The sequence below is a fragment of the Ctenopharyngodon idella genome, chromosome 16 (assembly GCF_019924925.1).
Source record: "Ctenopharyngodon idella isolate HZGC_01 chromosome 16, HZGC01, whole genome shotgun sequence".
NCBI lineage: Eukaryota > Metazoa > Chordata > Actinopteri > Cypriniformes > Xenocyprididae > Ctenopharyngodon > Ctenopharyngodon idella.
Genome location: NC_067235.1, coordinates 7,666,920 through 7,692,077, shown reverse-complemented (window position 1 = coordinate 7,692,077; position 25,158 = coordinate 7,666,920). Strand labels below are relative to the sequence as shown.

General features: G+C 36.1%; 1 protein-coding gene across 4 annotated transcripts in view; it reads left to right on the top strand.

Moving 5' to 3' along the window:
• The window catches only part of cdkal1 (CDK5 regulatory subunit associated protein 1-like 1), a 395,716-nt gene that overhangs the window by 51,834 nt on the left and 318,724 nt on the right, over positions 1 to 25,158 (top strand). For all 4 annotated transcript variants that reach the window (XM_051866817.1, XM_051866814.1, XM_051866815.1 and 1 more), the window contains exon 4: positions 13,611 to 13,695. In XM_051866817.1, coding sequence (XP_051722777.1) covers positions 13,611 to 13,695 — 85 coding nt within the window. The remainder of the gene's footprint in view (positions 1 to 13,610; positions 13,696 to 25,158) is intronic.

Genomic DNA, 25,158 nt, shown 5'->3' with positions numbered 1-25,158 from the left:
TTTAGAAAGCGCTTGTCATGCAGGATTATCGCAGTCTGGGATACTGTCCACAGACTGTTCCCTGGGAGAGTTCTCTTCACAGGATTAAGCAGTGTTTTTTTTTTTTTTTTTTTTTTTTTTTTATCATTACTGACTTAAATTGTCATCATTGAATGTCATATAAATGCAGTTTAGTATCAGTTGCCAAAAGCACTGCACAGCACTGAAGTGTTTCAGGCTGTTACAGAATATGGATAATATTAGCAAAGCTGTTGTTACTTACATTAGTTTTAGAGCACGTCATGTATTCATGAGGATTTTTTTTGGGTACAAGAATAGTTCATCATAATGCAGGTAATATAGTCTTAGCCTTTTAACATGTTAAGTATAGGGTTAGGTATTGGCACGTCACAAATCGATTCAATTCTGGTTCACAAGCTCTTTGATTCTGATCTTGATTTTTTTTTTTTTTTTTTTTTTTTTTTTTTTTTTTTTGATTTATATCAGGTACAGTACAGTAATTAATAAAAAAAAAAAAATAAAAAAAAATAAATAAAAAAATCTGTCAGTTCTGTAAACTATATAGGGAATTTGGTACATTTACTATAATATTGAAGGTTAAAAAGTAAAAGTAGTCCAAACTATATTCATTTGCTATTTATTTTGAGATAAAATAATCAACAACATTTATTATCAATATACTTATTGTGATTACTAGATGAGATGCGCACCACAAAAAACAAGTTTTGTTCACACATCTACTGAAAACTGCACAGAGTAAAACATTGATTTTGGGATTTAGGGATCAATATTGGTTTGTCAAAATGAAGATAAAGAAATCAACCTTCTGTGGATAACAAAAGAAAATTGAGAAAATGATTCAGCTGTTTTTGTCTGTATTAAAACCAGTGTGATCCAAAATTGTAAAGCTCCAAAAAGGACATAAAAGGAAGTGTGAAATCCATACAACTTGATTGATATATTCAAAGCCTCGTAAAGCAACACAGTCACTTTAATGGACAGATTGAGATTTAAATTTTAGGCCATGTGCCAACCAAAACGTTTTTTAGCCAGCTGTCTATTGTTGTTGTACAGGCAGTGTGTGTCGGTTGGTCGGTGTGGTATTCGTCCCGCCCATCTTCAGTGTGATTGGTCGGCTGGGTGAAAATTGACAGTGATGATGAATGTGAAATAGACACTCAGCACCTCGTCACACTGCTGAAGTTTTTAAATATGTGGAGCTCCTTTTGAAAATAAATGGGGGAAAAAATAAATAAAGCTGGCCTTAGGGAAAAAATGATTTGGTGGACACAGATTCAAGAAGAACAAGGTTTGTGTCTCCTCTTTTGATTTTGTCTGTGTATGCCTGCATTGTTCAGTGTTTTGATTTGATAGTGAAGGTTTAAATTTCAATCTGTTCATTATTCAAAGTGATTGTGTCATTTCAGAAGACTTAGATCTCAGACAAAGTTACTGTATTATTGGGACCAGATCAAATTTCCCCCAGCCAATACTTTATCAATCTCTTATCTGTCCACTTTTGCTTATTGTGTGGGAGGCCAGAACTTTGAGTTTATGGGCAAAGCCATCTAGAACCAGCACCTTTGTATCAATACACGCTGGCCTACGTGACTGATTTATGCTTGAGGTTTTCCAGGACACCCACAGTTCTATATCACATAAACAAATTGAAATTGTGTACCAGTCGAGCCCAGGCACGGACGAGGACACACCAGGGGAGCAATAGAGGCAGAGGACTTGCAAATCAAATGGGACAAAAAGAGTTCATAACATGGAACTTTAATCTGATTTTATGATTTGCTGTAAATTATGGATAATGGCTGCCGTTGGCCTCTTCTGGAATTCATGAATTTTAAAAGGGTTGTGAGAGAAAGCTGATATGGTGCTTGCAAAGACACCACCTTTTCTCGCCTTTGTCTCTCTTCTGGGAGACCTCAGGATTCTGAAGTGCCTGGGTTCACACAAAGAGACCTAATTAATCATGAACACCTATAGATTTCCTATATTACCAATACGATATTTTGAGCATTTTACCTTCCTGAAAGAATTATTACGACTCCTCTGGAGGTACAGTTACTGTATACACCTTGTTGTTGGTTTTGTGGGTAGCTGTAATGGTAACCCAGTAATGGCACCAAAAATGTATGGGCGAATTTCATATAAATGTCTATTTATTTATATTATCATTTGAAGCTAGTCCGAATGTAGATCTTGGCACTTTGTGGAAATGTGATCAATATAGTAATAAAAATAATCTACAACCACTTCTGAATGGGCTACTCCAGACTTTTGTCCCTCTACAGATCCTCCTTCATGCCCCTTATGCCAAAGTAACGGCATCTTTTTATGAATGAAGGCCAGTATCACAGTGATACTATTCCTGGTACTGATGTCTCTATGAAACTGACTTTAAAAAAAAAAAAAAAAAAACATTAATTATAGACATTCAACTGAAAGCTATCAATTTAATTTATTAGGCTTTTAAAAATAATAACTTTTAATTTAAGTGAACTTAAAACAATCTTCACATAAACCCATTATAATGTCATTTACCTGTGGCCTCTACAGCAATTGAATAAAATTATCAAACATTTTACAGTCTTCACTGTGTAAATTGCAAATTATGTCTCTCTGCGTGTGCGTGCTTTGGGTGTGTGTGGCTGTGTGCACAGATAACAGCGAATTGAGTTATTTTGCCTCTTGAGCTGGAATAGTTTAAAATCACTTGAATGTGTAAATTGGCAGGACAAAACGTGTGGAAATTGTAAACTTTCGCTCTACGATGGTTAAACTTTGAAATTAATCCGCAAATCACATACATGCCGAACCGTGGGGGCTGGTCCATATGGATCAACTATGATCTGTTTAACCCCTAATTCTAGACTGTTTTTCACTGTGAAAATAGTCATGGCAGCTGGCATGGCATTAAATTACAAACATGCGCACATTGTGAAGAAGGCTCAGGCGGTCACTTGAGTAACATCACATCACCTGCTCTGTACAGCTGTTCTAGTTCATGACGCCAGTATTTAAATCTGAATTGTCTTTCTCCTGCTTTTTTATTGTCACGTGTTACTCGTCAATGGTGGTTGAGACAGCTGAAGAGCGCTTACTGTGATAGTAAGATCCCATCTCGCTTTCAGAGACGATAAGTGTCAATGTGACTCTTTTATACTTTATTTATTTATTTTTTAACCAAATCACACCTAAAGCTGTTCAGCATCAAGAATTTACAGTACTGTAAAATGAGTGCCACGAGTCATCTTGTCTCTTAGGCCTGACTTTAGAGCACGTTATGGCATCTTTGTGTGTGTTCAGCAGGATGATGTGGCGCCCCTCACATCTGGCCTTCTGCCATCTGCTTAAGAACAACATCCTCAATGATTCAAAGAATCTCTGGCACACAATGGCACACAGAGGATTCCTCTCTTGCCCCGGGCTTTTCACGTTTGCCTCCTTAACAAGTACCATTTGTGAACTCATTTGCATATTGACACTGACAAACGCTCCAAACGAAGGGAACTCCTCTTTCACGTGGCCAGATTTTATCTGTGTCCACATGTAGTAGCTGGTACTTTTATTGTTGTTTTTTTTTTTTTTTTTTTTGTCTTTATGTGAGAGAGGGACCATCATTGTGTGTTTGGCATCCAGTTTGGCGCAAACACGCGCACACACACACACGCGCACACACACACACGCAGACACACACACGCAGACAAATGAATCGTGCATTGGGGCATTGACCCAACTACAGTGATTTCCTTTAATGTCACTTTTTATATCCAGCGTACGTTAGTAGTGATGCGTGGATCGCACTTATATCCACGGATCAAGTGGGCCAAGTAATAAAAAATAACACTCTAATCAATTGCGGGTGGGTCACGGGTGGATGAGATTAATCATTAATGATAGAAATATTTGCTACATTCACTAAAATGTTAGTGATTAAAACTTTTTTCGTCAGACACTAATTTGCAGACTCTCATTAAGCTACACAGTTGTGGTGTCCAAAGAAACAAGAAAATCCAAGAAGGAGAATTAAAAATAAAACAAAAGGAAGGAAAGAAAAGTACCATGATTCTGTTCTTGTGACATAGGGCTTTGTAGGGTTGGGCATCTTCACAACTAGATTATAAACTAGTTGTGTGGGAGTAGTGCACCTCCGTCTCAACCTCTTTCTCTTATTCATTCTCCTTTGTTCATATGTCCTAGCTAACCCCATTTCAGGTCGAGTTTGTTCTTGCTAATGTCACCATCTTCCTGCCTCTTGAGACTGGGTGATTGAGAGATTTGATCTCCAGGCAGGGAAATATCCCTCAGCTTCTGGCTTCATAAGACACTCCTGATACAAGCCAAGAATCACGGGATGGATGTAATCAACATTCTCTCTAAATATATTAAGGTTCGGCGCACATGTGACCTTGGTAACAAAATTCCTTGGTGCCTGTAGCAGCAAGATGACAAAATGGAGTTGGCATTGCCCCCATCGCACGGATTTCCTCTTATCATGCCCCCTGATAGGCGCCTTGACTTGAATTTCACTTCTTTACACTTTTCAACCTTATGAACAAATCTGATAGGAGATGACAATCTCCCAGGTATTCAAGTATTCATAACTTTCTTGTTTGCCATCATTTTTTCTGACTACACAAATATAATGAATGGTAATGGCCCCCAATACTGTCCGTTGGTGATATCAAAGTGTATTCTTTACCCCACAATTTCATGGTTGAGACTGATACAACAGCAAATATAAATAAACAAACAAATAAATAATAAAAGGAACTAAGAGTGTGAAGACTCTTATTTATAACTTTTTGACTGAGTTCTTAAACAACTTGACATGTTGTATTTAAGGAAATTAAAGAATTCAAGGATTTAAATTGAATTTAATGGAAATGAAGTAGAAAGAAAATGGTGAAAGGACTAGAATTCATTGTGCAGTTAAGGCATTTGAACTGTTTGAACTATGCAGATAATCTTTTATTTTACTTTAAGACTTCCAAAAAAAGCCAGGTTTCCACATTTATTAAATTCATTCACAATACGTACTATACATTCATTCTTTATCTTATGCCTAATATGCTGTTTATCTTTCTTGTTTCATCACATTTACACAAATTAGATTACATTGGTCATGTCACGTAAATTATATATTTTCCTAACCGAAAAATTTGACACCCAAAATATTTTCCATAAGGCAGAGATTGAAATAAAGTGAAACTGGAGCACTTGTGCTCACAGTGCATGTTAAGGCCTTGTTTATGCTTTAAAGATGAGTTTTTAGGGGCCAATCATATGATGCATTGCTGCAGTGGAAAAAGTGAAATGATGCACCTTTTAATTTTTTCATTTACTTTACTGTCTTTTAGTGAAAAGTGAAAGTGACATGTGAAGGAAAAGTATGATAACCCATACACTGCATTGTCCTCTGCATTTAAACCATCCAAGTTAGTGCACACACATTAGGAGCAGTGTGTTATCACTCTGAGGCTTTGAGTGTATTACCCAGTGTTAAATTCATCATTCTATATGTGAGCTTTCCTTTCTGGGATGGACAATGTGTCATCCCTCATTTTCCAGGTCAAAGGTGGTTCTTACGGCTCTAGCCATTTGTTGTAGCATGACATGCTGCAGCTGTGACAACTCCGTCACTATATTGTCCATCGGCCGTGACCCTGTATGTGGCATGTGTCCTTTATTTGTCTTATGTTCGCATCAGTGCACCCATATTCACTGCCTTTTGAATGCAGTAAAAGCAGTATAACTTGACAGAATAAATGGATTTGTATGAGCTAATGATCAGAAATATGATTTCCTCAGGGCTCACAGACATTCATTGATTCATTTGGTTCTTTCGGCACGTTTGGCCCAATGCATGCCGTTGCTTCCTGTCACATGTGATGCCATCAACGCTGACCTGATTATAGCTCAGATACAGTAGGTAGGGATGTACCAATACCATTTTTTTAAGGACCAAGTATGAGTACCGATACTTTTTTTTTTCTTGGTACTCACCGATACCGATGCCTATATACATTTATTAATTTCTTTTTTTTTTCTTGTTTGATGTGGCAGTTTTCCAAGCACAACACAGTGAGACTAATGAATGTAGGACAGCTTCTTTATTATTACTCCAGTGAAAAAAGTAATCATTTTTATGTGCTTGTCACAAACTTAAAGAACAAATTTCACAGTGTCCAATAACCTGCAAAGGGCATAATTACCAAAGTCATAATAAAAACAAAATAAAAGCAAAAACAAACATCATGTCTTTTTTAACCTGCCTTTCAAAAACTAAACAAAAATTATAGAGCAAATGTTTATAACATAACACTGTGAAGAACCAATGTAAGCAACCTAGGGTGACCAGATTTCTCATGGTGGAATACAGGACGAGTGGGCAATATGACCATGATATGAGAAATTTTATTTCAAGATATATATATATACATTTATTTAACATCTTTTGTTTTATTAACATTAATGACAGACAAATATTTAATTAGGCTACTGTCCTTTAAGACCGAATCCATGGATGAAATATAGGCCTTCTCTGACATATATACAGGTGCTGGTCATATAATTAGAATATCATCAAAAAGTTCATTTTTTTTTTATTATAAATTATTTTTAAAAATGAAACTTTCATATATTCTAGATTCCCTACATGTAAAGTAAAACATTTCAAAAGTTTTTTTTTAAATTTTGATGATTAGAGCGTACAGCTCATGAAAGTCCAAAATCCAGTATATTTTAAAATATTAGAATATTTCCTAAGATCAATCAAAAAATGGATTTGCAAAACAGAAAAGTTCAAGTTCTTTAAAGTATGTTCTTTTGTGCACTCAATACTTGATCGGCAGGACATATTACAGCAAATGACTTGCTCCTAGCACAAATTACTGCATCAGTGAAGTGTGGCATGGAAGTGATCAGCCTGTGGCACTGCTGAGGCACTATTGAGCCTTCAGATCATCTGTATATTGTTGGATCGACTGTTTCTCATCTTTCTCTTGAAAATATCCCATAGATTCAGGTCAGGCATATTGGCTGGCCAATAAAGCACAGTAATATCATGGTCAGCAAACCACTTGGAAGTGGTTTTTGCACTGTGGGCAGATGCTAAAGTCCTGCTGGAAAAGGAAATCAGCATCTCCATAAAGCTTGTCAGCAGATGGAAGCATAAAGTGCTCCAAAATCTCCTGGAAGATGGCTGCATTGACTTTGCACTTGATAAAACACAATGGACCAACACCAGCAGATGTCACGGCCCCCCCAAATCATTATTGACTTCAGAAACTTCACACTAGACTTCAAGCAGCTTGGATTCTGTGCCTCTCCAGTCTTCCTTCAGACTCTGGGACCATGATTTCAACATGAAATGCAAAATTTACTTTTATCTGAAAAGAGGACTTTCGACCACTGTTCACTGTCCAGTTCTTTTTCTCCTTAGCCCAGGTAAGATGCTTCTGACGTTGTCTCTGGTTCAGAAGTGGCTTGGTAGTCCTTTTCCTGAAGATGTCTGAGTGTGGTGACTCTTGATGCGCTGAATCCGGCTTCATTCTACTCATTGTGAAGCTCTCCCAAGTGTTTGAATCGGCTTTACTTGACAGTATTCTCAAGCTTGCAGTCATCCCTGTTGCTTGTGCACCTTTGCCTACCCAATTTCTTCCTTCCAGTCAACTTTGCATTTAATATGCTTTGATACATCACTCTGTAAACAGCCACCCCATTCAGTAATGACCTTCTGTGACTTACTCTCTTTGTGGAGGGTGTCAATGATTGTCTCCTGGACCATTGCCAAGTCAGCAGTCTTCCCCATTAGTGTGGTTTCAAAGAACAAAAGATACCCGGAATTTATACTGTAGGGATGGTCATATAATGAAACTCAAATGTAAATATTCTAATATTTTGAGATACTGGATTTTGGACTTTCATTAGCTGTAAGCTCTAATCAACAAATTAAAAAAAAAAAAAACTTTTGAAATGTTTTACTTTACATGTAGGGAATCTAGAATATATGAAAGTTTCATTTTTTTAAATAATTTACAATAAAAAAATGAACTTTTTCACGATATTCTAATTATATGACCAGCACCTGTACTGTTTCCACCTACCTGTTTACATCCACTTAAGCCATAACTGACTGTATTTACGTGAGATACTCCACACAATGAACATTTTGACAACTACAGTATGTGTGCATTTGTTTTGATAACATCAGCTGTGCCAGAAAGCTGTCATTTACAGTTTGAAGCCATCTTGTTTGTTCTGTATGCTATGGTCCACAGGTGTTATGTGTTTGGTTTAATACTCGGTCACATTGACTGCAGGACACCTCTAGAGACACTGGCCACAGATAAAATGCTTTTGCTAACCTCATTTTCCAGAAATAGGTATACATTATAAAATAAAGGCATTTTTTTTTTTCTCTCTGCTTTTTTCCTTTTTTATTTGTAGTAGCCTAGCTGGTGTTTTCTTTTTTGGGATAAATTACTTTTTGAAGGTTAAAATATATATATATAATTTTTTTTTTTTTTTTTCCTTCCCCCCATTCTTCTGTGCAAAATTCCTTGAACAATGTGATCTGGATCTTGCCAGAACATGGTTTCTTCTGATTTTTTTTCTTTTCTTTTTTGCATATTTTGAGTCATTATCATGTTAAACACAAAACATTTGAACATAGAAGGTTGCTGGTGTGTGTCTTTTTTGAATGTGCTTTGTTAGAAGATCACTTCAAATTTTGTCAAGGCTGAAGCTGCCACTCAGAACAATGCTGTAACACTTTACACCAAAATCAGCCGAATGAATGTATGACTTGTGCATTTTCAGATTTTGTGATAAGCTGAGTGAAAGAGAATCTTTATTTGTCTTGCGTTATTGAAATGTGTGAGACGCTGACATGGCACTCTTAAATGTGAGTGTGTTTTGGCCGTTGGTGGTGGAAGATCTTTTGTGACTCAGATAAGGACGGTTGCAGTGAGTCCATTCAACCGAAGATGGATCTTACCCAAAACAGCCTCTGCGATTGTCTGTGCTCTGCCCTACAGGCAAATTCATGCAAATGACTTCTGGAGAACATATGAACAGCTGTGTGTGTGTGTGTGTGTGTGTGAGAGAGAGTGTGTGAACACACAAAAAAAGCACACTTATGCTTCAGGAATGGGAATTATGGTGGGAATTGACCCTTGTCTCTTTGTAAACCTGGTTAATTTTTTTAACCTGTTATACTTAAGGCATGTTTTAAATTTTACTATGCAAATATTTTTTCTAAGTGTCCGTTGAGCGCAATTCTCTTCAGGTTATGTAAGTGAATCGTTTCGCTTCCTGATGTTTGGTGTTCATGAAGCACTGATTTATCCTGCAGGAATGTGATGCTGCTCCAACACCCCTGGGCTGTGTCCGAAATCACCCCCATACCAGTGGTCGGCAATAGGCCCGTGCCTGCAGCCAGATTATTTTGATAGCAGCTGGTTCTGAAATAGATCTTCGTCTCGTGGTGCCGTCTAATATTATCACTGTGTCTACACCAGACGTGACTTTTTTCGCGTCGCATTGCACCACGCTGCAACAGCTAAAAGCTGTCTACACTGAACGCGACAAACCGACCGTTGCAAAGCACTTGGACTATGTCAGAAACAGAACGGGGAATCCGTTTACTGTCAGGAATGTGTTGTCACGTGACTTGCGTCGCACCCCGCTGCCTCCAGTGTAGACAATATCACTGATTAAAATGGGTTCTATTATCTTTTGACGCATTGCACCACTTGCGTCCGGTGTAGACGCGGTGTTATATTCTTTGAAAACAGTGACAACTTCGTTGCAGATAAGACACACCGGCTTTGCATTCACGAAACTAGGTAAGAACGCATAGTTGTCTTTCCATTCTTCTTTGTATGCTCTATTTTCGCTGTCAACTTTCCTCTTTAGACTCTTTGATAGTGCCATTTTCTCTCACCAGCTAACTTAAATGTTATCACTCTGCACACGACGTAAGAGCATACCTCCAGAATGCAAACAATTTAAAAAAAAAAAAAAAAAAAAAAAAAAAAAATGCAGTTTAGTACGTGAGGATGCCAAGGAATAATTCTGAGTGTAAAAGTACTGTAGGCTAAGTCAAATAATTATTACAATAAGTTAGGCTCTATTATGTAACAAGCAAATTAAAATGATACACATTTATTATTTACAATATGGAAAGAGGAAATAAAACACAGTTCGTTAAGAGCATAACTCAAACATGCTATTAATGGGCTTATTCAAGTTGTCTTTTATTTTTTGAGTTATTTTTATCCATCTCCCACGTGTGTTTTAGCAAGGAGGTCTGTGTTGCAAGTTGGTGAATGAAGATACTTGCCAGCTTACGCGTCACTACTCTGCTTTATTAATTTATCCAGTGTAAAACCCAGACACCACCACACAAATGTGGCTTTTTATTAATGACTGTCCTACTACAGGATTTAACACAGAGTAACAGCTCAATACCAGTTACAAAAAGACACTGTAACAGTCTGTCACAGGCAATTCTAGTTGCATTTTTCATCAATTAATTTAAATTATCCTTTGACTATGTTCTGGCCCACCATCTAGTGGCAAAATTTTTTTTTGGCCCGATGCCAAACTTAAAGGATTCACTTTCATATAAAATTTTCCTGATAATTTACTCACCCCCATGTCATCCAAGATGTTCATGTCTTTCTTTCTTCAGTCAAAAAAAAATTAAGGTTTTTGATGAAAACATTCCAGGATTATTATCCTTATAAATGGACGTCAATGGCCTCCAAACGGTTGAAGGTCAAAATTATAGTTTCAGTGCAGCTTCAAAAGGGCTTTAAACGATACCAGATGAGGAATAAGGGTCTTATCTAACGAAACGATCTGTCATTTTCGAAAAAAATTTAAATGTATATGCTTTATATAAACAAATGATCGCCTTCCAAGTGCTTCCGCCAAAACCGTACTTTCGTATTCTTCAAAAAGCTCACACTGTATGTCCTACGCCTTCCCTATTCTACTTACAGAAAAAATGTAACTGGCGCTGCGTTCGTTCCGTAAGTTGAATAGGGAAGGCGTAGGACATAGTGTAAGCTTTTTGAAGAATACGAAAGTACGGTTTCGGCGTACTAATAATAATTTCTTTTCGACTGAAGAAAGAAAGACATGGACATCTTGGATGACATGGGGGTGAGTAAATTATCAGGAAAATTTTATATGAAAGTGAACTAATCCTTTAATTGCCGAACCCTGCCCTATGCCCTTCTTAAATAGGGCATTATTTGAAGGGACAACCATTTGTAGTGGTGTCTGAAACCATAGTGAACGTTATCAAGTGCACTCATTCAATCCCATAATGCACCACAATAATGAGTGTACAACTTTCATTTTTAGCAAGAATTTACGGTAACACTTTACAATAAGGTACATTAGTTAACTACATTAGTTAACATGAATTAATAATGAACTGCACTACTACAGCATTTATTAATCTTTGTTAACGTTAAGTTCAACATTTACTAATACATTATTAAAATCAAGAGTTGTATTTGTTAACATTAGTTAATGCAGTGTGAACTAACATGAACAAACAATGAACAGCTGTATTTTTTTTTTAACTAACGTTAACAAAGATTAACAAACACAGTAACAAATGTATTGCTCATGTTAGTTAATACATTACAATAAGGTTCATTTGTTAACATTAGTTAAAGTGTTACCGAATTTACTATTATAGTAATTAAATATTTGCTTAGTTATCACCAAAGCTCGCTCTATATTGCTGTAGATCATTATACCTTTACTCTGCCTCAAAAGTCTGTCTGAAATCGGTTTCAGATAAAAAAACAGATAAAATCAGATAAAAAAAACAAAAAAATGTTGTCGATATGTATCTGGAACTCCTCACTGCATGAACAAACTTGTGAGATGTGAGGAATATTTTCAGCAAATGATGGCTTAAATTTCAGTCTGACTGCTATAGTAGTACTGCTCTGTGTCCTAACAAAATGTGACACAGTAAGATTCCAGCAATTTCTTGTGACTACGAGACGCAACAAATTCAATCAAAACTCACAGCCAATCAGAAGAGAGTGTGGACAGAGTCTCTCTGCAGGAGCACTGTACTCGCAACGAAATTGATAAGTACATAATCAAATTCAGAAAATATTACACCATTTAACCATTATTAAAAATACATTCTGAGTGATTTATACAATACACTTGTTTGTTCACATAGATAAAATGTTAAGCACTGTTGAAGTGCTGTTGTTTTTATGTTTGGATCTCAACAGCCTCGTCTGCATTCACATTTAATAAAAATAGCTGCAGCTCCTTTTATACGGTTTGAGCAACGTGAGCATGAATAAATCCTTTAATGCTTTAAAGGTGTACAATTATTAAGGACTCATAACTGCTGTACAAAAATATCCTTAAAAGTACACCAAGAAACTAAGAAAACAGCAGAATGAGAAGGAATAATTCATTTTATTTGGCCAACACAGTGTGATTCATTGCTAAAATAATATCCACTAAACAAACTCGTATAAACTTCCATTTGAAAGTGTGTAATTTAGTCCTGGCCTGCTTTACGAGTCCCTTGCTGCCTTGCTGTGTGTGAGTTCAGAGAGCAGAGCGCCACGTTTACTCATGGTACACCTGATCCATGTGAAAAAAACTAAACAAAATAGCACAGATACTCAAATGCAGGAGCTGGAATGTTTTTGCAGGTGAGCCTCCATAGCTCAGGTGTGTTACCCAGCATCCGGCTCTTCAGTGCTGTGGTGGAAAATGTGTGCAATCATGTGTTATGACAACTAGGTCATACAGATTATACACATGCTATTAAGTTTCTTGGAAAACCTGGAAATGTCAATGTCTACACCTTTGTAGTTTTGCTCTGCTCTGCATTTTCATCATGTCTAATACTGTTGTTCTTTGTGTTGCAGCTTTATAGCATCAGTCTGTCTGTTATGGGCTTTATTAGAGTTGTTTGAAACGATTATGCATATTAGCATACAATCTGTTCATTCTAAAGATTGCGACCTGACATACAAATTTGAAATATGACAGTCTCCATAAAATTTAATAAAAACTATACAATCATTCTGAATGAAAATCATAGAAAAGAGATGGAAACTGTGGGGTTCAATCAGTGATTCCCTTTCTCTGTAATGACTCACACAAACTGACTCTGCTTTACTAGAATCATAAACCTTTTTTAATAAGCTTTCTTTTAATTTCAAGGGCTGGGTTGAGTCATTGGAGCATATGTGGACATTTTTACATTTCAATTAAAAAATATGAGCATAAATTAAGAAAGAAAGATTGAACTGTGCACAGTACCATTCTAAAGTCATAGTTTGCTTCACATTTCACATTGAAAAAAAATTGAGGGCATTTAAGTATAGGGAATCTGTTTTCTTACCATGTAGATCATTTACTGTGATGTGCAGTTTTAGCAACACTCTTCTCTTGTGCATCTGCACAGGCAGCTGTAAATCTGACAATGTCTCATATTGTGTTTTACGGCTATGTGAATAGTTTTGACAAGTCATTGTGGCTGGAATCTTCATGTGTAACTTGTTAATCTGTAACTGTCTCTCTTTCTCCAGAGAATCCATCTGATGCTGATCTATGGTTACTGAACAGTTGCACAGTCAAAAACCCTGCAGAAGATCACTTCAGGAACTCCATAAAGTAAGTTCTGTAACACAGTCACTGCATGAAAGTTTTGTGTGTATATACTTTAGGGTCTGAAAAAAAAAACACATACATTTCTGTGACTTAAAGGTAGGGTAGGGAGTTTTTTTCCTTCATGGAAATGGTATTCCCTGGTGGCTGTGGCCTCTTTCAGCAGGATAATGTGCCCTGCCTCAAAGCAAAAATGGTTCAGGAATGGTTTGAGGAGCACAACAACGAGTTTGAGGTGTTGACTTAGACTCCAAATTCCCCAGATCTCAATCCAATCGAGCATCTGTGGGATGTGCTGAACAATCAAGTCCGATCCATGGAGGCCCCACCTCGCAACTTACAGGACTTAAAGGAACTGCTGCTAACATCTTGGTGCCAGATACCACAGCAAACCTTCAGGGGTCTAGTGGAGTCCATGCCTCCACGGGTCAGGGCTGTTTTGGCAGCAAAGGGGGGACATAGGAAGGTGGTCATAATGTTATGCCTGATCGGTGTATCTTCTGGGGAAGTCTTAGGACCAAAAAATATTTGTCCAGTCATTGCATTCGGTCAGAATGCAATGTATGGGATGCAGGAGCAGCACGCGCTATTGTGCTTTCACATATGCCACGCTTGCAGTGCGCAACTGATCTGTGGATGTATTTCACAAACACAGCATTTACTTATTTTTATTTCAAATCCAAAAGTTCTTTGCTGTGGCTTGTCAGCATTGCGATTCTCTTTGTATACACTCTTACATAGATGTCATGTTTAAACGCACTACATTTAAATGTTTTATTCAATTTATTTCTTTATACTTATATAAAGTAATACTTTAGATTTATATGTTATGTTGCTCACGCAAGTGGCAAAACATTTAAACATAGGCTATGTTAAAATCACAAACATTTTAAATTAAAACTTATAATAGAAAAAAACGGCTGACTCTCGTCTTTTCTTTTGCCTTTAAATCTTTTTACAAGAAATCCTGCAGGTCAAAAGAACTGTTTTTCCACCTCTACGAAAAGACGAGTGCTACCCATAATGTCTCCTTGTTTACCTAAATGCCAGATAAGGTGTCGTTTTCCTTGCTTTACCCGAGGCAAAAAGCCATGTGTTGACGATGAAACAGAGTATAGAATACAAAGAAAAATACGCACACGCACTGCAAACGGAGTATGTGTGAAACAGGCGTAAAAATTTTGTTTCACACTAAACGGCCAGGTTTGAGGTTGCCAGAATCCGCTTCCTTGACCGTTTATTCTTTAGCTAACCCTACACGGACATCATTACAGCTGTTGGTCACTTATACAAATCAATCCAAGTGGGAACACCACCTGTCAGCGTCTCTTCAAATTTCATCCAGTTGCCAGTTTGTACTTGTGATCTTTGAGCTGATGTTTTGTCACATCACACGGCTGATGTGCTGTCATTGTCAGAGCAATTGATTGATTCGAGATGAGAGCACAGGAGAGAGCTGTCTGTTTGAATCTGATGTTCAGCTCTTCTGTAACATTACAAATTGCCAAAATTTACTAATTTAACAATACACGTCCAAATGGCCTCCTGTAGGAATTGAGATGCAGCTGAAAAGCCTTCAAAATAAAAAGAAAATATTCAGTTCCACATAATCATCAGTTCCACATAATCATCAGTTCCACATAATTTCTGCCATTGTCATCTCTTGAGAAATACAATTTAACTTAAAAACCAAAAGCTCAAAGTCATCTTAATTGTAATGAATATGCAAATATTATTGAAATTAGTCAGAGAAGAAAGAGGCCTTTTCAAAACCCACAGTTCTCTAGGAAAAGGAAAAAAAAAGGAAAGATTTCCATAAGAGAGGGAGATTTGAAAGAGCCATTGCTATAATGCAAATGCAATTACAGCTGCATTGAGCTGTGCGTCAGGCTGCGGCGCTGGGCCTCTTGTGCCTGTTTTTACATTTCATTTACATATTGAATTAGGGCAGTGGCTTGCCAATTCAATCCCCTAACCCCTCCCTCCCTCAGAAAGGAAAGCAGACAGCATCTGTGGGCTTGGAGGCAAACACAAGTGTTACCACTAAGTAAACGCAAATCATTTACAGACAGAAAGAAAAAAAACAAACAAACAGCCATGCCAATCAGGAGAGATTCACAAAAGAACAGCCGTCCACATTGTGACCACAATCATATACATGCATCGTATTAAAACAGCCTCAAATGATGAATTTTCAGTGTGCATATATAAACATTTCTATGAGTGTCTTTCGCATTAAAGTTGCAGTACGGAACTTTTGCCTTTCTATCACCATCTCTGTTTGAAACATAAAATCGCAAGTTACTTGCAGAATTTTTTTTTTTATGTAGGTTGTGCTGCTGCACTGCTCCTCTGTGTGGATGAATCTGTGATCACCACATCAGAACAGATCTGTCACTACATCGATATGACAATAAGTAGTATGTCCCACACTAGGCATACCCGAAAAAGGTCATCTGAAAAATTAACATCCGCTGCTTTTGTTCTGACCAAATGTAAATGTTTTATAATCACCTTACTGATGTCTAGACCTAACGATTGCTCAGTCAGATCAGATCACACATTGCAAATTACCTAGCTACCTATTGAACCACTGAAATGCCTTACCTGTTCAGCAGAAAAAAAGCCAGCTCTGTGTCAGTCTTCAGTCCCTTCATATCTTGGCGTTGTTGCCACCTTTCAAAAGCCAAGGCGATATTTACTCTTGTTTTAGCATAGGCTCTGTCATGTTCCCTTTTTGACTGCAGGCTCTCCATAGTTTGAGGTATTTTGGTTTTGACAACAGGTGATTTTCCAGATTCCTTTTTAGATTAAAAGCAGCCATCTAGATCAGTGGTTCTCAGCTGGTTTGGACATTGGACCCACATTTTTCCCATGGTCATTAAGCCGGGATCCAAATATTTAGGAATTTGAATGAAGCAAATTTATTTCTCAAAAATGGTTGACACACACAAGTACCGTCCCACTTTACTTGAAATGCACATAAATTGTAAGAATATCACTAACACTAATGAATAAATAGTATGATGTAAGGCTATTAAATAGCAGTCCTAAACTAGTTTTTGTTAATACAATACATTTAGTAAGTTGGTATGAGCCACCACAGTCATCAAAAATATAGAAAACAACACAGTGAAAGTAAAGTGGTATTAAGTTTATTGAAACTACAGTTAGCATAGTAAATACACAGTACTAACATGAAGTGTCAAACCACATGGACATTGATCCTGATGAATAGAATAAACATCATACCTGCATGGAAATCCTTCCAAGCTAACACACAACGTACCAGTTATGTAGGTTATTGGTACTTTTTTGACAATTTCATGACTTGCTAATTGACAACTTAACTACAATGTTGCATGCTTGTAATTTGTGCATGTCTCCGTATTTGTCATCACAATTGTAGAGTTTGCATCACGAGCACAGTATAACGTCCGACAGGACAGGAAAGTTTGTTTTTCTGAGGTGAGAGACTTTTTATTAACAAATTACAAAAACAATGTTAGAATAATGGCGCACACAGCCTGACATCTCATCTGACAGAAAATACTAAATCAGGACAATACGTTTTTCTCAGGCACTCTTTACTTAAACTGTGTCTGACAGAAGAGTCAACAGCTTTCACTTCCATCTTTCAAAATAAGTCTCGCATCAGAAAAACATTTTGAATTACATTTTTGTTGTTTGTTTGACCACACACTCCGCATCCCACTCACTTTCTGTATAGGTACATGAGGTAACCCCGCAAAGAATAATCTGACCCAAGAGCTAAAATTATAAATCATTTTTATAAGCTTATGTTTGCGAATCGGGGTAAGGTAGGGAGACTTTAAACTTTAGTTAATGCATTAAACGCAGCAAAACTCATCAGCAGTTCTTACCAAGATGGATTTGTGATGGATTATATTCTACAAAAGTTGTTTTCTTAGCTTGAGGAAAGTTGATAGTGCACAATAAGTTGAAAGTTGATAGTGCATAATCGCAAAAACTGTGCAAAGATTCTTGTTGTTTGACTTGTTGGTTAATTCTCTGCCGCCTGTGTGTTTAGATTTGAACACTGATTTGGGACCACAATCGCCTCGACACATTGAAATCCAGCTCGCTAAGCTAACATCTTCCTTCAGCTGTGCATCTCGGTGGTTTTGAGCAGTTTTGGTGACTGAAGGTGTAATGTCCTATATGAGAGAGTGAACTCCCCAGTATATGGTCTGTGTATGGCATAATTATTTTTATACTTATCTAATGATGTCTATCTCCTAAAAACCTTACAGTAACCCATCGGTAGCTGTAGTTTTTTTTTTTTTTTTTTTTTTTTTTTTTCAATAAGATGTCTGGCAGCTTTTATTTATTTATTTTTTTAAGCTGTTTGAATTACAGACGCACCTGAAGAGTTTTTATAAACCCAAGTGACATTTGGTCCTTTTGGTCCATTTGGTCCTGAAGCACAGATACTAGTGTGTATGAACTGCTGCACAATCCTAAACTTCTGTTGTTTTCAAGTATGTATATCTTTTTAACATTCAGTGAGAAATGTTCACATGTTGCTTTACTATGACAGCAGAGTTTGAAGAGCGTTTACATTAAGCTTAAGTTTATCACTGCTGTAGCACCAGGGGCCCGTTTCAGAAAGGAGGTTAAGTGAAAACTCGAGAAAGCAGGGTAAGTCAAGCCTGTTTCTGAAAGGGAGGTAACTTTTACTCAGAATCAGTTACCATTACTCTGTGAACCTACCCTGGCCAGGAGCAGGTTTTCTTCTTTCTTCGAAACCCAGAGTTTCTTTCGGTCTCCTCCCCCTTTTTTAAGTGTTCAAATACAGTAATTCACAGTGCAAAAATGCTTTTCTTTCTGAGTGTTTTTGTCTTATTTAAAGTACAAATATCTAAAAAAAATCTTAAATCAAGATGCATTTTCTATATAAGAAAATTATTCAGATATTTAGTCTTTTTTTTGCTGGGGGAAATCTAAATTAAGTGCATTTTACTTGAGTAAAATTATCTGCCAGTGTGGTAATAAAAATAATCTTAATGCAAACAGAAAACAAGATTATTCAAAGTCTATTACTAAGTACAAATTTACACTAACTCTGCCCACCAATGTCACACAAGGTTAAAAACGATGCATGTGATGCAACTCCTTCAGTGGTGTAAGCAGTAGCGCATAAGGTGTGTAGAACTGGCTTGTGACGCGATTAACCCAGGTTCGAATCTGCCTTTTGCCGAGCTAGCTCTTCTCCCTTTTCCCATTACATATCACATCAGAAAGGCATTTATTTCTAAAAGTGGAAGTAAAGTGCCTATCGAGTGTTTAACAATGATAAAAGTATTTATAATTTTAATAAATATAATCATTTACACTCTATTATTGCATCCTGTTAATGTACATCAATACTGAGGTGCAAATATCTGTATCTGCCAGAATAAAGTATAAATAGCATCTAATTACTATTTACACTTATTGCCAAAAACTGCTACTTTAACATGGTAAATAGAATATATCACTATTTTTTAGCATCTACAGCTATTTGTACTGTAAATAGCATCTATCGCTAAGAAAATATACAATTTTCACTGAATGTAAATAGCTGCTGCCTTATTTTTCTAACCCCTTTGGCAGATAATTTGCAAAATAAATAAAATGCACTTAAATTATTATTTTTATTTATTTATTTATTTATTTATTTATTTTTTGTATGTGGGATACTATAAAAATGAATATTAGTTCAATAACCTACCTTTCTGCCAGATTTCACCTCTGATATTATAACAGTAATAAGAATTAAACTTGTATTGTATTGTATTGTATTGTATTGAAGTATGCAGACTACTTTTTGTTTGGTGCTTTTGCCATGGTGAATCATAATATTGGAGCTCCATTGATCATGGCTTTTCATAGTCGTGGTGCACTCGCTTAACTCGGAGTCAACCTACTCAGAGTTGATTGAACTAACTTAATTCAGCTGTTCTGAAACCGGAAACTCAGTTTCCCTTCTCAGAGTAAGTCAACTCACAGTTCAAGTTTTAACTCAGAGTTGGTTGAACCTCCTTATTGAAACGGGCCCCAGTTCTGGAGATGCTGAGAGTGCGTTGCATTATGAAATGCAGTACAACCAGAGGGAAGCCGTCAGGGCCCTCTAGGCTCTCAGAGAGGGTCTAAACTATTGTAAAAAATAATATATGCAAACTTTTAAATAATAGTTTAAAAAGTAAAAATGTTTTAATAAAAAGTCATCAATTCTAATGCTATTTTAGGAATTTATAATTTGACAATAAACATCTAAATCTTTTTGAAGAAATAAACCCTTCAAATCAGCCCATTCAGTTTTTATTGTGTAGATATCCCTTTTATCCATTTTAGGATTTTTCTGCCTAACGCTTTTATCTCTGTGATTGGTGGTCCAGCTGTGAAATTACAGAGGGCCAAGCCATAGAAAGTCAAAGGAGAGACGAATTTCAAATGACAGGAAAACTGATCAAATAATATCGTCCCTCTAAATGGGTGGGGCTTGTTATCAGTAAGTTTATGACGCATTCCGCCCACTGTGGTGAACACAATTGGAAAAAATAATTGATAAAATTGATTGATAAAATAGCTAGCGCCATTCGGTATGGGAACCGCAAGTAACATTAATGAAGACATCATTGCTAATTTATTATCCACATTGATTTCAAGATTAACTGGTAACACTTTATAATAACTCACGTATAAATTATTAGTTAAGCATTAGTAAAGAGTTAGTTCATCATTTATAAAGCATTGTCCCTACATTAATAGACATTATAGTTTATAAATATAGCTGTAAATTCTTTATTCTTGATTTATCATTTCTAAATTATTACATTTACAAACCAGTTTAAGAGTTATCAGTGGTTCATAAGATCATTTAGAAAGTGGAAGTAAATGGTCAATAAACAATTTAAATGTACATTTATACATCTTATTATTTAGACATATAGTAATAGTTACTCAGTGTGTTAAATGCTTTATTAACACATGTTCCTAATGTATTTATTGATTAATTCAGGGAGATATAAAACATTTAGTAGTTGTCGGTTAACTATTTTTGTGAGCTCATCTAAAGTAAAAAGTAAAGAGGTTTATGAAAAATAAACCTCTGCAATATCATATAAAAATAAAAAAGGAACTAAACAAGCAACAAAATGAACAAAAAAGAACAAAATAAAGCAAGTGAATATAAATAAAAAATATGGAACAAAATAAATGTCAACAAAATAAGCAACAAAATGAACAAAAAAGAACAAAAGCAAGAAAGTGAAGATAAAAAAAGCAACAAAATGAATATTCACCAACAAAATATCAACAAAACTAACAAAAAGGAACAAAATGAAGAAAATAAGCAAAATATTTTAGTTCAGTTTCATTGCTGAGTGAAAATTCAGTGCAAACAGTGAGTCACAAATTAGTTTTTCACAAATTTTTCACAAATTTCACAAATTAAAACTTCAAACAGTTTACCCTGTTTCATTGTAAACCCTGGGTAAATCAGAATCTTCACGTTTCACACTGCTTGTACTTTAAAATTCATTCCACTCAATCACTGGTGCTCAGAAAGCAAACTCTCAGTCTGAGAGTTTGGCACTCCTGTAATCCAGTGTTGGCACTGGTAAATTTTTATTCAGCAATGTTTGCACTTTACAGAAACTTATTTATAGATAACTGAGCCTTTAAATCTCCTTTGCAAAAGCTTTACGAGGCATATAGTCTTCACTTTAGATGAGCTCACAAAAATAGTTAACTGACAACTACTAAATGTTTTATAACTCTCTGAATTAATCATGAATTACAATAGGAATACGTGTTAATAAAGCATAATTAACACACTATATACTATATGCCTAAATATGTATAAATGTACATTTAGGGGTCGTTTGCACGACACCATTTTCAACTAAAAACGGAAAACTTTTCATGCGTTTTGGCCATTCATTTACGCGACAATGGCGTTGTGGTGGTCTGAAAATGCAAACTTTTGAAATCTGGTTTCAAAGTGCAAGTTTTTGAAAATGGTCTCCGTGTAAACAGCAAAAATGCGAATCTGTGAATATGATGACGTCATACACATGCACATTACACGTGCAGTCTATAGTAGGGCTGCACAATTAATCGAATTTCTGATCACAATTACGATTACGGATGCCACGATTTCGTAATTATTCAAAGGCACGATTACAAGGAAAAACATCCACTTACATTATTCTGCATGTTTAAGAGGTGTGTTTAGAGCATGTTACGTTGCGAGATGCGAACCACCACTACTTCAGAATGTAAAAGGTCTAGCTAATGTTACCAGTGATGTAGGTGTATGCTGATAAGTCGAACGCACACGAAACACCAGTACCCGCCATTTTTAAAAAGCTGTGTACTCAGCCTATGTATTTACTCCACGAACTAACTACAAACATGAAAAACATTGATAGGATCTCTCAACCTTACGCTAAGGAGAAAATCCAGTGCGACTTTGAGCAGACCAAGCGAAACATGATTATGTATTTCTGCTAAGCTAGCGACACTGGGCATCAACCACATGGCAAAAGCTAATACTTCTGCATGTACTGTCTACTTTCTTTGTATAACAGTTCTATCTAATAACATATTAGACAGGACTGTTAAACAGATCGTAAACTAATGAAGACGGAGAATGCGAGCACTGTGTGCTCAGGATCTGTCTGAACTGTTCTCAGCGCCATCATAATAAAAGTAACAACAACAAGCACAGTTTACGTCACTTCAGGCCCTAGGGAAACATTAGTTCTCAGGGAACCACACTGGTGGCTAGTTCCTATATCTAAGTTCCAAGAACAACCCAATGCAAAAGCCCCTATTATTATACCATGCATATGTTGACTTTTTTTTTTTTTATTATTAGTATTTAAAGAAGAAATCAAACCAATGTATAGTTGACATTTGAGGTTTAATGCTATAGAAAATGTTTTCAGCTTGTTTTACATCATTCAATGTAAATTGTGATAATCGTAATTAATAATCGCAATTACAATTTCAAGGGAATAATTGACAATAATGATTTTTGTCATAATTGTGCAGCCCTAGTCTATAGTATTTCATCACCATCTAATGGCCTGCCAGCAGAATACAGCCTTTTAATCATTTTCACGGATTTGTATGAATGGGGATCGTTTTGACAATGGTGTCTGTACGCTGAAAACTCAAAGGAAAAACTTCTCCGTTCTAAGCATATTGTTGTTGTGTAAACGTACCTTTAAATAGTTTAATAATTTACTTGCTTTCTAAATGATCTTATGAACAACTGACAACTTATAAATAACTGGTTTGTAAATAATGTAATACTTAATTTAGAAATGATAAATTGATCATTAATAAAGTATGAAAATACAATTATTAAACATATGCTTTAAATTATATAACAAAGATATCAAGAATCAAGGCATTTATAGCTGTATTTATAAACTGCTTACTAATGTCTACTAATGCTTTATAAAAATGATGAATTGACTATTTACTAATGCTTAACTAATGATTCATAGTGTGCAGTTATTATAAAGTTAACTTTTAAAGAAAAGCTGGAGTTAATTGGCAAAGGAAGACCTACACCAGAGCTTAATTTGGTGCAGAAAGCCAGCTTTTTGAGGCATTTCAACCCCAGCACTTATTATAAGATAGCCCTGCATCAACCAAGAAGCTTTACTGCTGGGATTGTTTGCTGTTTGGGTAAGTTATTTAAAATCTAATAGGTTACATGACCGATTTTATTCTGGCCACCGCTGCCACGGTTTTATACATGTTAAGCTTATTTGAGAAAAGTCATTTTGCAGAATTACTGGCCAGTCTGTAAATTTACCAACTCAGCGACTATTATGCATTTAACTGTAATTCTGCATAATAGTTCATAAGTTTATTATGGTCTGTTACGTTCATTTAATCGGCTGCTGTGAAAATGCTACGATCGCTGTTCACATGATGCGGAAGTGACTGTCGCTATTTTGCTTTGCTGTGAGTGCTGTCATGTGTCGGCTTACAAATTACGTTCATTTTGTGTGTTGTAGCCTACGTTTTGCAGTCCGGCCAATTTTCTCCATATTCCACTGAAATGCACACACTGATAGTGTGATGATGCAATTATTTGTAATGAGGATTTATTACATTTTGTTTTATTTTGGTGATAACTCTCAAATTCACTGTGCTGATTACTTATTGCATTTCTTGTCAAAGGTAACTTATGCAGTACTATAGGACAGGACAAGGTAAGCTAGGCTGATTTTAGGCTCAGTTTACTTTTTTTTCCCGACAAGGAAAGGGGGTGAGAGGGTCAAGGTTCACTACTGAGTACAACTGATAAATTTTGCAGTTCTGCATGCCTTTGCATTTGGTGTTTCTACCTGTGGCTGATGTGTTTACAGTTTTGGCTGCTCTAACTTTGTAACAGTGAGAAATAACTGAGTGAGTGTAAATGAGTGAGTTTGTGTTGTAATGAGATTTGAGCTGCTATGCAGCAGTAGCATGGCAAAAACATTGTATTAATCACCTGTTTTTAAAGTTTCTAAAGCTTTAGGAGAGTGGCATCAGACACATCGTCTGCAACTGAAGAAAGAGAGAGAGAGACCCTAATAAGGTGTCATTCAATTTCAGGTACGAGCCAGCGTTGTCAGTAGCTTCATTAGCGCGTATATGGATGGTAATTTAATTAGCAGCTTATGGAGGCTCATAATGAAGCTCACAGCTATTAATGTGGAAGATTATGCTGTTTTCTTTTCTTTTTGCTTCCTTTCCCACTTAAGTACCCCATGTCACTTCCCTGAGGTCTGGCCATGTTTCACTATTTCACCTTTCTGCTGTTTGATGTTCTTGATAAAATTCTTCCCCTGTTGAACTCTAGGGCTTTATTTGCGTCAGCTGACATCCCAATGATGCTTTATTTCGGTTCTCAAATTCATTCGACAGAGCGGCTTCCAAGAGTGCTGATGAAAAGTCCATTTATACAATTATACTGTTTCATGATCCAGAAAGAGAAAGTTAATGGAGTGATGGCATTACAAGACAAACATTATCGGACTCCAGCTGGGCTTGAAACATGGGTTTAATTTTAGACCGAAGTAAGAAAATATGATGAACAGTGCTGCATGTTAATTAAAATGTCTAATATCAATATTTCAGCTTGCCATACATACACTGCTTTATTAAAGATATTCAGCAAAATTGTTAGAATTGAACACTAAAATGAAATAATTACAGTTGGAAGCAGCTGTAATTGAAGTCATCATTTCCAAACTGCATTGCAGATAGTTTTTCTTTTTTTTTTTTTTTTTTTTTTTTTTTTTTTTTTTCAGCTGTTTTCTGGTCCAGCAGGTGAAAATGGTGCATCTGATCACACAGGGCCTGTTTACACATGGTCACTTCATGCGTTTTCTCTGATCAGATAGCTATCTGATTTATCAAAATGATTCCATTTATACTTGGCCAACATAAATGTGT